The following is a 14,987-nucleotide window of genomic DNA, read 5'->3' as shown; positions in this document are numbered from 1 at the left end:
ACATTTATGTCTTACAACATTAGAAAAAAAGGAGCAAAGCAAACAATAAATAGTATATAGAAATAACAAAGCTATAAACAGAAGTCGATACACAAATTTAATTTTGTATATTGTAAAACACAGGTAAACAGACAAAACAAAAGAGTAAACAGCAAATGGACAAACAGTAAAATAGACAAAAAACATAAAGAAAATTAATACAGGAAGTGTTGGTTCTTATAAAATATTAATTCAGGTGGCTGATAACTTGATACCTTGGTAAATGTGTAAATCAATTTGGCTGGCTCAGGCTCACTCAGTAATAGGTTTTGTTTGGCCCTGAAGTGCCAGAGTTGGGGAGTTTTGATTGGATGATACCCAGCCTGCCGTCCCTCCCATTTTCTTCTCAGAGACTACAAAATGCTCTATACCTTGATCTGGATCCGAAGGTCTAATATGGAAGTTAAGGACCTACCTGGTATTTCTTAGTGTAGATGCCCTTCTACCTGCCCTAGATCCTCCCCTTAGGAGACCTCTCATATCTGCAAGACATACAAAAGGCATCAACCTGGTGGCGACTCTTGACTGAGGATTTTAAGTGATCGTTTCAAATAGTACTTGGGAATAGGACTTGACATGTCAGGAGGTCACACACATTTTCCAGACATTCCTCTCCCCACCCTCCCAATATTAAGAGTTCTTTCATTTCCCAGTTGGCTGATATCATTACAACAATGAAGCCTTGCAAATTCTGGAACACTGATCTTTTAGTGGGTTGAGAGCCTGATAAATCACTGTGTATCTCTAGAATGGCCCAAGTCACTGATTGTTGGACCACTGACTAAGAGTCAGGGAAAAGGCATATTTGTTTTTCATTTCTTTGGTGCAGCTTTTAAAATTCTAAGTGCACAGATGTGATGAGGGAGCAGAAGGCAAGCTGAGGACGAAGCACAAGCTGACACCCTGCGCTCCCCCAGCCCCCGCCCCCTCCCCCCACCCCGGCCCCGCCTTGGATCTGTGTGACGTTCCTCAGGCACTCCCAGCTGCCCTAAAGCTAGGGGATGGGAAAAAAACCAGTTAACTAACAGAAATCACAGTCTAGCAAGACAGGAATCTCCCTGGGTTTACCAATGTCTTAGTGATTTACAAGGAAAAAGCTTTCTTATCAATAGGCTAAGTTTCAGAGACCCATAACTCAATTTCCTACAGCCCTAACATCACCACCCCTTCCAGGAGTGATGTGGGAAACCCAGGCAGAAGGGAATGTAAACAAAGTTAAATTTCTTTCTGACCTGCAGCCTATAGACAAGGACTTGAGATAGGAAGAGGATAACATTCCTCTAGGAAGCTCCCAACTGTCTTAATGTTAATGCTTTGCTAGACGGAAAAACTACCTTAGCTTGACGGTAGCCAGGCTTCCAGTAACCTAAGGGTCTTTAGCATATCAAAGTCCTTTTGGACGCCTCCCTTTTTCCTTACCTCCCCCAACTCCTGAATATATAATCAGCCACTCTTCACAACCCCATTGCAGCCGCTCGCTTTTTGCCCATGGGTCCTGTCCTTGTGATTTAATAAAATCAACTTTTTACACCAAAGACGTTCAAGAATTCTTTCTTGGCCCTCGGCTCCGGACCTCACCAACATTCTAAAACTACATCATAAAGATGTAGGAGCATTGCTCCGATTTCCCTTTGTTTGGGCCAGTAGCCTGTGTGTTTTCTGCTGGAGAAACAACGGAGGGCATCACCCCACGTAAATTAGTTTCTAGTACAGGGAAAAGAAAACATCCTGAGTCATGGATATTTCTGTCCTCTGCCTCCTGGTCTCTAGTTTGGGGCCCTCTGACCTCCCTAACGTCCCTCAACTCTTTATGTTAAGAGAGCTCAAGGCATCCACATAAGCAGCACTAAAGTCTGTAATGAAGAGTCGTGACAACCTGCTGGTATTTTTGGCACCTGCCAGACCCTCCTTGATTTTGCCTGACTCACTCCTGCATATTCAAAGGTTTTCAAACCCAGACTGCAGCTCTCTCCTCCACAAGCCCGGTTCCAATTAACTCAGTTTTCTTCTCCCTTCACATGCCCTGGTCTTTGGGACTCCTTTTCATTTCATGGCCCCTTCCTTCTTGCAAGTCAGACAGGGGGTTACCACCATACTAGATGCTGATTGACTCCATTTATTTGATGTCTCAGGGTTACAATTCTCCAAATGGTGTCCGTTGTAAGATATAGAAAAAACATTGTAGACAAAGTATTCATTGGGCCCTTAACTCTTCTAGAAGCTTCCTGCTCTGCCAGAATTTGAAGGAGTTTTGCTGTAATGATATGAGCCTATTAGTCACTTGTGTTTACCCATGAACAATCCCCCAAGATCTCCTCCTGCCTTGGTTGCTATGTGAACAGAAAGGGAGGAAGTTGGGGTTGGTGACTCACTCTTCCTTCATGGTCTCGGAGCCTCACTTAAGGGGCTCTGGCATCTACCGACCCACACTGAAGTCTGCTGTTTAGAAAGTTCTAATGTTGTAACTCCTTTCAAACATTTGTAAAAATAAAATAAAAGAAGTGATAATTTAGCTCTGATTTTTCATTGTGTCTAAGATGCGTATGAGAAAGCTGTTCAGCTCCTCTGACTAGGGAAACACAGAGCTAAAGCCCTGGATGGGAGGAGTCTCAGAACAAGTTTCGTAATCTCCGCCTCTGGGGGCTGAGCTCAAGGCAGGCAGCCGGGGTGGCTACTCTGTGATGCTCACCACTGCCATTTTCTTACCTCAGAAATTATTTTCTTAGCATTTCAGGAGATTGCAGTATCCTGCAGTTCAGTTTCTGAGAGCTTTACTGATTTGTCTTCCTACTCAAGCCAAGCAAACACTGATTGCTACATTTCTGAAGAAGATCTCGAGATCTGGACTACTGGGGAGAATCTTCAGTGAGTGAGTCCGGTCAGGATTTTTGTAGAGGAGATGCGGGTACTTCCTTGATGGGGGCTGGGGCTGGTATCAACTGTATTCTGAAAAGTGAAAATCTCAGTGCCTTCATCCTAATCCTTCCACTACATGGGACGATGATAGGTATCTTTGACGATTGCAGCTTTAAAATCCATTCTGTGGGTGTTTACAGCATGGTTGATATTCAGAAGCGGGCCTTGGCTTTCTAGCCTGGAGGGGGCCCAGGGAACTTGCCGGCTGTGGTGGGAGTGGGATAGGGGACAGGATGGTGGGATGAAAAAAGTATTATGCAATGATACTAAGTAAGAAAATACATCTGGACATAAAACTATATTCTATGGTATTATCCCAATTTCACAAAACATGAGAACACCCCCACACAGTAGAGCGTTTCTCAGGTTCATGGGCACACTCCCTCAAACACATGGCGCCCTAGCGTTTCCCTGAGCGCTGTGGGTCCGCTCTGCCTCGAATGGCGGGCCGGCATTTCAGGTCGTGGCAGACACACTCCCTGGGCTCCTCAAAGGCTGAGGCAAACGGTGGTGGAGTTTGTAGAAAAAAGGTGGTTGGAGACAAATCTGTAGCCACAGTTTGGGAAATGCTTTAGTCTTTCTGTAGAGCTTGGTGCACAAACATTTCATGCCCATTTGAGAGAAATGTAACATTTTAAATATTAGTTTCAGAATTTCCTAAGTGTTAGATCAAGCTTTTTATTTAAGCTGAGCAGTGTTGGTCAGCTTTTCTAAGTATTTTCTGCTGCTTTTCTTGCTTTGTTCAGTAACTAACATATGCTAGAGTCAAACTATAATCATGATTTTGTCCATTTTTCCTTGTAGTTCTCTCAACTGTTAACATATATGTATGAATATATAGTGAGAAATATGCTACATAACACTATTCATAATAATATGAATAACAAAAGCTCATAATAAATAATATATATTTATTACTATTAAGCAAATACATAATTAAAACTGTTGCAACTTTCTGGAAGGTAAACCTTTAATCATTGTGCAGTGAAACTAGTTCTGATTAAAATCTTTGTCTTAAAGTCTTTTTAACGCTACACTGACACAGATAGTCTGCTCTCTTTAATGTTTCCATGTACAACTTCGGCAACAATCTTTTTTAAAACTTTGAGTTACTTTTTGTCAATGATACATAAGTAGATTTTTTTTAAAATCCATTTTAGAAATGTTGCCTTTTAGTGGGTTTATCCCTTTATGTACATTAGGTGAAGTGCTGTATTTTGACTAACTTAAAACAATTACCTATAGTGTTTATTCTGTGCTTTCTTCTTCTTCGCCAATAAATTTAAATTTATATCTCCAACCCGTCCTAACAGGCAAGTAGCTCATTAAGCACAAATCCTCTTTCTTCCCTGTCCACCCCACCATGTTGATCTACTTCCTGTTTTGTTTCTCTTCAGTTGGGGCTTTATTTATTTTTAAAATATTGAAAGAGTCAATCAAGGTCTTGTTCTCTCTTTCTTTTTTGCCAGCAGTTGTGTGGTTTTTTTTTTTTTTTCTTTTTTTTCCTGACCTCTTATTTTCCAGGGGAATACCGTTTCCAAAACACTGCTCCGTTGGTGTCTTTGTGTTGCAAATCTGTTTACTGTGTTGGTCAATATCAGAGATTCAGCTGTAGTACATTGCATTTCAATGCCATTTGAGCTAGATACAAAATTCTGGTTTCAAAATTATTTTTTCTTCAATTTATATTGGCCAACGCCTCTCTGAAACATTTGGGTTCACATAAGTTTTGAAATTCAGAATTTGAGTGACTTAGGAAAGGCTGTCTAATGCACACACCACATCTTGTGTATCATATAGATGATCGAATAAGATCTGAGTCCTGACTCAGCTCACAGGCACTCACGGTCGTGTAGCGATGTTGTGGGAAACAAAGGCAAAAGGAAATGAGAAACAATTAAATGTGCTTATAACTTGCAGCCCATGGACAGATACCTGAGGCAGGCAGAGTATAGGTATTGCTTTGCTAGAGGGAAAAACAACCTTAGTTTGACAATAGCTAGGCTTCCAGTATCCTGTGCATCTTCTTTAGCATATGAAAGTCCTTTTCAAACTTCCCTTGAACTTCCCTTATCTTTACTTCCCACAGCCCCAAAGTATATAATGGGTCACCCCTCACAACCCCAGGGCAGCAGCTCTTTCTGCCCACGGGTCCTGTCCCTGTGCTTTAATAAAACCACCTTTTTGCACCAAAGATGTCTCAAGAATTCTCTCTTGGCCCTTAGCTCCAGGCCCCAACAATGCTGCTCAAAACCATATCAGCAAGACGTGAGAACTTGCATTAAGGTGGAATTTAAAAATATATATATATATATATTCTACACAGGCTCCTGAGGTCTCACATCAGATATTTTTCTAACAAAATCTGTCATCAAATTGATACACACACGGACATGCGCAATCACACACACCCACATAACTTTTGTTTTCACAATTTGGGGAGATTTCAGTAGTGCAGATATGGAATTTGGGTGAAATACTATACGGAGGTACTCCATGCCAGTTTTGCTGTTGAAAATCTGATTTTGAAACTTTGTAAGTGATCTACTCTTTTTCTCTGGAAGTCAATTTTTTCTTGCTGTTTTGGATATTTTTCAGTTCCTCTACATTATGTCCTGATGTGGGTTTTTCCTTTGCTCTCCTATTTGGCACACTATTGGTCAATCCCTCTGAGGATATTCATGTTATTTGAATCCCAAGAAGTGTATCTCATTATTTCTTTCAATATCTTCTCCTTTTCATTTTATATTTTGTTCTTTTAACAACAAACAGCATGTGGGTGTGGACACTTTGACCTGTGGCCTGAGAGGTCTCACATGCATTTTCTGTCTTCTATTTCTGAATCCATTCTGTCTTCTTGTGGGACAGCTTTCAATCTCATCTTACAAATCACTCACTTACATTCGAGTTGTACCCGTTGAAGTATGTGGTCACATGATTATATTCTAGGAGCTAAGTCTTCTGAACTCCATAGTCTAAGCTATTAACAATCGTCTTCTGCTTACTGAGTCATGTGCTGGGGGAAGATACGGGAGGAACAAAAATGACAAAAGTGACATTTTTCACAAATACTGATTTTCATAAGCTGAATTAGTTTCAGAGTTTAGGATACTATGTAAAAATATCCAACATAAGAATATGATTGGATTTGGGCTGAACATGTCTGCACATGTACATGATTTGGCAGAATTACATTATACTAGTTTCATGAAGACCATGTATTCTCTAGATTTACCTTTCAAAAAAAAGGGGGGGGTGGAGGAAGTACATTCCATGCAGAGAGCCTGACATAGCACGATGCAATGCATATTTCTGGAACCTAAATATGAAAAATGGAAAAGGGGAGAAGTCAGGAAGAGACATTATTCAAGGCGTAAAAGCCGGGCTAAATATCCAGGAGTACTTCCTAAGGAAAACAGGGAACTACTGAAGGATTTTGAGACAGCTAGAAGTACGGCTTATGGAGAGAGAACTGAGTCGAGAAATTAGCTGGGAGGAGGAAATTCAAGCAACTCTTAATTGTGGCCAATCAGGGCTACTATGGTTCTGCACGAGAGAGCAGGTAGACCAGGGCACATAGGACACGGAGAACATGGCCCGAGCCCCAGGGAGAGAGGACATGGGAAGGGCTGACTAGGGAAGAGTCCGGCATGCTGGGCAGGTACCCAGCAGGGAGGGGGACGGTGGGAGGACAGTCACAGGGAGTGAGAGGTGACAGAGTCCAGAGCCAGCAGGTGGACATCCAGGGAGAGACCTCAGCCCCAACACAGGATGGGAGGAGGTAGCGAGCGAGTGGGGACTCTGACCCCCTGCAGCCCACACTCCACATAAGGCAACAGCAAGACCTCTTTCCAGACCTCCTGCCACCACACCCACCCCCAACCCAACTCAACTATCATTATTAAAAGGAAAGAATTTCTTAGAAGTCCTGAATACAGCAGTTCTCAACCCACAGTGACACACCTGGAAATTAAGTTCCTCTTTGTCACACACACTCAAGGACGACACCGTGACATGGGCCACTCACTCACATAGACACAGCCAGACTTTTAAATCTTCTGGAGAAAGGTAGAACACTGTATGGTATTTTTCTCTTGCAGGCTCAGCCAGCCATACCTGGAGAGATGGGGGGTGAGTACAAGAGAATTATTCTGCTGAAAGGACTGGAGCTCATCAACGACTACCAGTTTAGCATAGTTAAGTCCCTACTGGCCCGTGATTTGGGACTGACTGCAAACATGCAAGAAGAATATAACAAGGTCAAGATTGCTGACCTGATGGAAAAGAAATTCCCAGGGGCTGCCTGTGTGGACAAGCTAATAGACCTATTCAAGGACATGCCACCACTTAAGGACATTGTTAAGCAACTTAGAAATGAGAAGATGAAAGGTAATAAGGAAGATCCCACAACTGACTGCTCTACCCTGACCCCCCTCCCCAAATTGCGTAGAAGAGCACTTGGTGGGGTGGCATACCCCTTTGCCAGCGCGTGACTCCGCAGCGGTGACCACGCAGGATGCAGGGGCCAACAAGCTAACAGCCCTGGGCATCCCCTTTCCTGGGAAGGGGACTGATTGATTGATCTATGCTGAAGGTTGTATTAGGCGCAAGGACAAAGAATGAAAGATAGAAGGAGCCCATGAAAGCCTGAGGCTTCCAGTGCTTTGGAAGTGTTAGAAAATCACAAAATAATCACTTATTTTAAAATAATTACGTTTAGCCAATGAATGTGCCTATTCTAACCCTATTTGCCACATGATCATCTGCCTTCTGGTAACAAACGTACAGCGTGCTTAACATAAAACCTACCTCTCAGAGAGGCGGGCAACTTGCCCCTGGTAAAATCACGGTGTTGAAACAAAATTTAAAAAAACCCAAAGGCCAATGTCGCCATTTTGTCACCTCACTGATCTGTATCCTATTTCCTTTCATTGGTTTCTGTTATTTTAATAGATCTTTTGAAGAACATGACCAAGCAGTCAGTATCATGAAAACCTTGGATTTTTTTTAAGGAGATGATGGGAGAACAGGGCTGGGAAAGGGTGGGATGGCAGCGCATAGGAATCCAGAGGATGGGGAGGATGTGCTCACTGCCCGGAGAGAGAGTTCGGAAACCACTGAAGAGCAGGACGCAGTGTCCCGGCCTGTGGTGGGGCCGGCGGTCCCCTCGGGCCAGGCTGGCTCAGGCAGGACAGGCAGACTCCAGTGTACCTGGATCCGCCGCGGGAGCTGAGAGGACTTAGCTGTGACAAGGCTTCAGCCCTGGGTTCATTGTGTCCTCCTTGTTTTTGTATCAGTTGCAAAGAAAATGAAGACAACAGAAGAAACTCCAAAGAAAAAGCCGCAACAGGCAAGGGCGGGCCCCTCGGCGTGCGCCCCCACGACGAGCAGCGCTCTGCTGTGCGAGAGAGCGGAGGGGACCGCTGCGCCTCAGGTAGGCCTGGGGAGGGACAGGGGGCTTCGGGCCCAGGAAGGGCTCTGCCGGGCACTTGCTGCTTTGTCGGTATTCGGTCGGCGCAGATTTGCCAAATGGAGGCATTCGGGTCATCTGCTTCGTGCCAGGCAAAAACGTGGAAAACGTTTCCGTGACATAAACGTGATGACATCACCTCCTTCGTGCAGACGAGTCGCAGCCAGGCTGGCACCGCGGCTCGCGCACCCCCGCGCACCCCGATTTTCAGGAGGCTGAAGCTCTTCCCGTCCCAACGCGGGGGCGGCTCCAGCACTGGGGCGTCTGCGTCCGTGAGCGTCTCCCCTGCGGGCTGTCAGCCCTGCCCGCTCTCACCCGCTGCCTGTCTCCAGGCGACAGCCGGGGACACCGGGGGTTTCCCGGGACGCCGCATTCCCGGCCAAGCAGTGACACTGTGCGGTGCTTCTCTTGGTGCTGAAAGCCGCTAACAGGAGCATTAAACTACTTTCAGAAAAGAAAAACCGCCGCCAAAGGAACGGCTGCGACAAAAAAGAACAAGGGGACCCAGCCGCACACGCAGGCGGTGTGGCGCTCCGGGGCCAGCACGTCCGCGGCTGTCGGCCTCCCGCCGCCCCAGAGCGCACCGTCGGCCCCGTTCTTCTCCGCCTGCCCCCAGGTACCGCTGCCCCGTTGTCCTCGCCGGTGTCCTCGCGCCCAGGGACCGCCCCTGCCGTCGGTCGCAGGCGTCCCAGCGCGCTTGGGCAAAGGGGCTGCCCTTGTTGGGGGTGAGTGGGTCCCACGAGGAGAAGCCACAGCCACATAAAGTACATGGTGGTGGCCGTGTGGACTACCCCAGGCCAGACGCGTCTCAAGTGCCTCTGGTCTGTGGGGGTGAGTGGCTTGGCTCCATGCCCCTCCGTGTCTAGGACCCCAACACCCATCCCTGCCCGCCCTGCGGGGGGGTTTCCCCTTCCTGACAGGATTCGGCCGCTGCTCATCCAGACCAGGCCACGGTGGGAGAGGGGATCAGAGGTGAACACACCTGTCCTCCTCTCTTCCGTTAGAGAAATGCTGTGGCTACATGGTCCCAGGCACCTATCCTCTGCGGAGCCAAGTAGGACAGGGACTTTGGAGCCACTAACAGCGCTGTTTCTTGCGCAGAGGTGACATGAGCTGGACCCTCACGGGCGTCCCAGATACACTGAGAACCCTTTGTGGCTCGTGTGGGCGCTGGTCCCCACCTCCAGGGCCCTCGGCGTGGTTTGTTCACGCTTCCTATTTTCTTTAGTCGTTTAAGACTGAATGGGTGGAGGATATATTTGAATGAAATATTTGAATCTGTTCCTTTGGTCCTTGAGGGCAGCGCAGTTCTGTCCCGCTCTTGCGGAGGATCCGGCTCTAATTCAGAAAGACGCGTCTGTTGAAGTGAGGGTGTTTGGACTCCTAGGCCGCTGTCTGCTACCTTATACTTTGGCTAGATAAGCTACTGGTTCGTTAGCTTTTCCTTTCTGTTAGGTAATTCGTTTCTAGCCTGGCTCCAGCTCCAAATATCTGTGAGGGTCGTTGTGGTCCCAGTGTTATAATTGAGGTTTCACGCATGAGAAAATGACCTGGCTGGTATTCCCTGCCCAGACTTGTAAGTTTGTTTCCCTGTTTCTGTCCGACACACAACCAGATGATGATGATGAAGGGCCAACATCAAGCTGCTCCTAGAGGACGTGTCCTTCAGCAGGGCCCCCTGACTGTCCTGGTACTGAAAGCAACGGAGCCATTTGAATACGAGTCCCCAGAAGAGGGGAGAAGCAGAATGTTTCATGCTACAGTGGCCACTCCCAGTCAGTTTTTCCATGTGAAGGTTTTAAACAGCAACCTGAAAGAGAAATTCAGAAAAGAGAATATCATTACCATATTAGATTACTATGAATGCAAAGGAATCCTCGAGATAAACAAAGCCTCATCTGTGTACGAAGCCGAGCCTTTCCAATTGATTGTGGTCCCAAACAGCATCATCAAAAGAGCAAATGAAACTCCCAAGATTGATAATCTTTACAAGCAAGCATCAGGAACATTTGTGTATGGATTATTTCTGTTACATGAGGTAATCCCTTAAAATTGTTTTTATTTTCTCTGTCCACACCTGAAATTGAGTGTTTTCACTTGCCAAGCTCTGTGTACTGACTCTGGGGTGGAGCCCGGCTCCCAGCCCACTGTCTTGACTACAGAGTGGAGGTCAAGTGTGCCACACAGCAGGAAACGGGACTGGTGACCTGATAGTCTTCTACCCGAGATACCTTCATGCAAGTTCTTTGAAAAAGAGTCACTAGAAACCTTGTTATTTCACCAGTAATGATTATTTTCAACCTCCGTGAGCAAGGACAGCACAGGGTATAAATGAGTATGCACATGCTCATAATTGTATGTCTGAGCTCCTCCACGACTATAAATCTTTTTTTTTAATTTTTTTTACTTTGAATAATAGATTGCCCTAACAAAGATTAATTCTGGCTGTGACACATATTCAGAGTAATAAATATATTGGCTTGTATTCTCCTGAATGTGAATACCTTCAACATGTAGGCAAATAATATAATCATTCAAGGCTGTCTCCTCTAACCTATTTATTTAACACATTATTTATGAACAGTTTATTGAAGACTAAGGTTTCATATTGTATGATAATTGGAAGACATGGCAATCTAATTCCATTATATCCCCAAAAGGGGGGGAGGGATGGCATGGACAGTTTTACTGAGATGTCATGTCCAAATTCAGGGTACTGGTTAGTATGATGCATTCAGTTCTCCCCGGAATTTACAAACTGTCATGAACTCCCCTGGTATCTCATAGGATCTCATAAGATCTTATATGCTTCATAGCCCCATATGCCTGTCTTCCGGGATAGCCCCTTAATTTACTTCCATTCCTTTCTTACACTGTCTTTCAGAGACCATGGTTAAAAATGCATTTATAGAATTGATGAGTTATAACTTAAGAAAGTGAACTGCAGGATCCAGGTCAGTGGAGATAAGATTTGGAGAAGGATGGGTAAATGGAGAAGGTTGAAAAAGGAATTAGTTACTGGAACCTTACTTGTTATATAGGTTCTTTATAATCGGCTGACAAATAGTCGTGGTCATGTCCATTCCTTTCTGCATAAGGACAGGAGCTAAAGGAGTCCACCAGAGCTCCGATTCCTTCCTCTGATTCCAGTTGTTTTAAGGAATCAACGCTTCCCTTGTGGTGAAGCAGTAGAAAATAGGAAGAAAACTCATTGTGCTAGAATTGCCAGATAGAAAATATCTAGAACAAGAAAGGGGAAGAAAATACAAAAGCAGGATAATAAAAGGAAAGTTCTCTGACAAGACCTTGCCAAAGCTCTGTGTTTATTTGTGCCTATAATTGCTTTTTTATGTCTTGGATTTCCTGTGCCACCAGGTGCTTCCTCAGATATATGAAAGTCACTGCTATGACTTCAGAAACTGAATGTTGCATTTCTGTTGCAGAAAAAAGTGAATAGGAAGACGACCGTATATGAAATACAGGATAATACAGGAACGATGGAGGTCGTGGGGACCGAGAGATGGCACAACATCAGGTGTGAGAAAGGAGATAAACTTCGACTCTTCTGCTTTCAACTGAAAACAATTGACCAGAAGCTGAAACTGACATGTGGAACTCACAGCTTCATCCAGGTGGGAACTGGATAGAGGAACGTTAGTTTGCCAATAGAGGCAAATAATTTTGTTTAGGTTTTGAGAGCACCAGATTCCTGTTTTTGGACACATAAGAGTCCAGCGGGTGGGAGGAGAACACGGCCATGCCTTGCATTCATTTTTAAGTGGAGGATTTTTAAAAGGCTATGAGGAAATGACATTCACAGAGATTTCAAAAGGATAAGATACTTACGCTAAATAAGGAAATATTTGAAGACATTAGGAAGGCAGGGAGGCTACTTCTCATAATGGTTGAGAGCAGGGCCTTGAATAGGACAGACCTGATTAGAATCCTGGCCTTCAGCAGTCACCACCTGCCTGACGTTGGGGATGTAGCTTGACTGGTCCTCTGAAAGGGTCACAGTCTCTACATCATTGGGTTGAGGTAAGACCGTGCGTGGTTAAGTGAGACCATACACATTCTCTAACTGCCGAACACCAAAACGGAAATCATTCTGCAGTAGGTACTATTTTTCTTAACAAAGTAGACATTGGAAAGAGTTCTAGGCAAGAGAAATGATGCATGTGTGTCCCCAAAAGTGTGAGACAACATGATTTCTGTAACTGAAATGCCATAGATTAGAGATGGAGGGAAGGTGAGGCCAGGGAGTAGAAACGGGTCAGGGGGTGTATTTGGTGTATTTCTTTTGTCAGAAATAAACGGAAATGGAAAATTCATTGTGAAAACAAGTAACCACTTGAAAAATTTTATGCGGAAGAATGCCTGATGACTTTGACATCTTGGCAAAAAGTATGCTAGTAACTCTGGAGGGATGCATTAGGGAGAGGCCAGGTTTGGAGACGGGGACAGCAAGCAACAGCAGTACTTGGCAGCTTAAGGATAATTCTTAAAGGCATGGGTGTGAATGATACTGCCCAAGAGAAATAATAACATAACAACATGTGTATTTAAACGAGTAAGAAAACACTTAGCTGAGCGCTCACTGTGTGCTGGGAACTGAGACAGTGACGAAGATACTGAGGTCGTTATTCCCATTTCATTGATGGAGATACTGATTATCACTGTCGTTGAAAGGTGGGCGGTAGCCCTGCTGGGCACTGCATATGTCTGCTGTAACCGAGACCCCTGTGCTGGCCCAGGTGCTTGGGCTCCAGACTCAGACTCTTGGGCTCAGTGGGCAGACCAGACACATAAGGGTGCAGCTTTGGGAAAAACTGGTCTTTGAGAGTGGCCTGAGGGGAAGTATACCACGCAGGAACAAAAAGAAGTGAGCATAGAGGTCAGCAGCAAAATGGAAAGTGTGTATAATAAGCACCAAAACAAGTTTAACGAAGAAGAGGGTCAACAGAGCGCGTACCAGACACATGACCGAGGGGGTCCCAGGACCCTGAGTAACTGTATCTTAGAGCCAAAGGCACCACCCTGTCGTGCAGTGCACATCTTGGCCCACGTGACACCACACTCTCTTTCTCGGGCACGTAGGAACATACACACACATACTCACAGAGGTCCACCATGGAATTCTTGATGCGCTAATCAACATTAAACTGAGTGCAAATAATTAATCTAGAAATTCTGATCTATTCGTGCGTACAGACGTGTACATCAGTGCCACTCTTCAGGTCCCCTAACGCAAGAATCCCCGACTTCTACCTTTAGTCCAGAGCAGTTGCCCTGGGAAAAATATTTACCTTTTGTTGCTTCCTGTCACTTTTCTGCTCCAGTGAGGACTCCCCTTCTTTCCTCCTCACCATCCTTGTGGAGCTGTTCAAGTGGACCCATGGGGGCACCAGGAAATCTCTCCTTTAGGCTCCAGATGAGGAGGGCTCACAAGAGGGTGGTGCAGTGCAGGAGATGGGGGAGAGAGAATGAGCAGCCTCCGAGAGAGGACACGGGGTGTTGACGGAGCTGGAGACACAGTGCAGGTGGAAGGAAGAAGAGCAGCAGACCTTCAGTGCAACCCCTAGGATCTCATTGTGTCTTTCTTATCTCTCCTTTAAGGTCATCAAGGCTAGGAAAAGCAAGAAGGAGCCAGTCGGTTTTGACTTAAAGGTGGAATTTGATATGATGCACTCCCCTCCAGATCAATTCATGGGCTATCATAGTGGTATTGTTAAAACTGAGGATTTCTATTAAAAATAGATGCAGTAGAAATAGCCCAGCATATTAAGGGCTGCATTGTAGATTATATTTCTTTATTTTATAAAAAATACTTGTATTTTTCTGTATTTTCTAAGAATATTACATTTTACAACTAACACATTTATAATGCAAAAAAAAAAAAATAAAACGTCCTTTTTCAAAGGGCATCATATGGTCTCTTTAACCCAGGAGTGAGCTGTGTGAGGGTGGTTGATTTGTGTGCTGTGAGCCACATGGGGCGTCGGGGGTGGGGTGCTCTGGACCTCACCGACATGGGGGTCTGCATGCTGACTGTGACTTCCAGAGGGCCCTCACTGGGGCCAGCCTCAGGTGATGCAGGTTGGTCCCACAGCCTATCTGAAAATCGGTGAATCCTATGCCCTGGAGAAAGGTTTATTCGGTCCCCCCAAAAAAACTCCTCTCTGCAATTCTGTCCCTCTGAAGGGGAGCGTTCATGGCATTGGTTTCTCTGGAGGAAGCACCATTGGTGATTTATACAGAGGGGCCAATATTTTCAAGAAGCTTCCCTATCTCTAGCTACAGTGACACATCTAGTCCCATCCCCCTGATCTGTAGGTACACCACATTATTAATTTTTCAGCAGTATTTTCCTATTCTCTTACGTGTGTGGATTCCAGACCCATGTGACCCAAAGAGGGACATGCAAAGAGCAAAAAGTTAGAAAATAGTGAGTGACATCTACCCTACGTGACAGCAAATATCACCTAAAGAAATTAAATTCCTAAAGTCAATATTTACAATAGAGCAGCTGACTCTGTTTCTGGGGATTGCAGAGTAGCCTCCC

At 45.1% G+C, this 14,987-nt stretch overlaps 1 protein-coding gene across 3 annotated transcripts; it reads left to right on the top strand.

Moving 5' to 3' along the window:
• The first annotated feature begins 2,681 nt into the window (after positions 1-2,681).
• Positions 2,682-14,347, top strand: MNDA (myeloid cell nuclear differentiation antigen). 3 transcript variants are annotated; one of them, XM_078078479.1, is made up of 7 exons: positions 2,682-2,908; positions 7,056-7,344; positions 8,253-8,389; positions 8,877-9,041; positions 10,041-10,463; positions 11,869-12,057; positions 14,042-14,347. In XM_078078479.1, the coding sequence occupies exons 2-7, from the start codon at positions 7,080-7,082 to the stop codon at positions 14,174-14,176; spliced, it is 1,314 nt and encodes a 437-aa protein (XP_077934605.1). In that variant the 5' UTR covers positions 2,682-2,908; positions 7,056-7,079; the 3' UTR covers positions 14,177-14,347. The 3 variants fall into 3 exon arrangements, with proteins under 3 accessions (XP_077934605.1, XP_077934607.1, XP_035925679.2); XM_078078481.1 differs by having other exon boundaries at positions 2,682-2,917; XM_036069786.2 differs by having other exon boundaries at positions 2,683-2,904.
• Positions 14,348-14,987: the final 640 nt, after the last annotated feature.

The sequence above is a fragment of the Halichoerus grypus genome, chromosome 7 (genome assembly GCF_964656455.1).
Source record: "Halichoerus grypus chromosome 7, mHalGry1.hap1.1, whole genome shotgun sequence".
NCBI lineage: Eukaryota > Metazoa > Chordata > Mammalia > Carnivora > Phocidae > Halichoerus > Halichoerus grypus.
The sequence above is the reverse complement of the archived record's forward strand: the minus strand, read 5'-3'. Positions and strand labels throughout refer to the sequence as shown.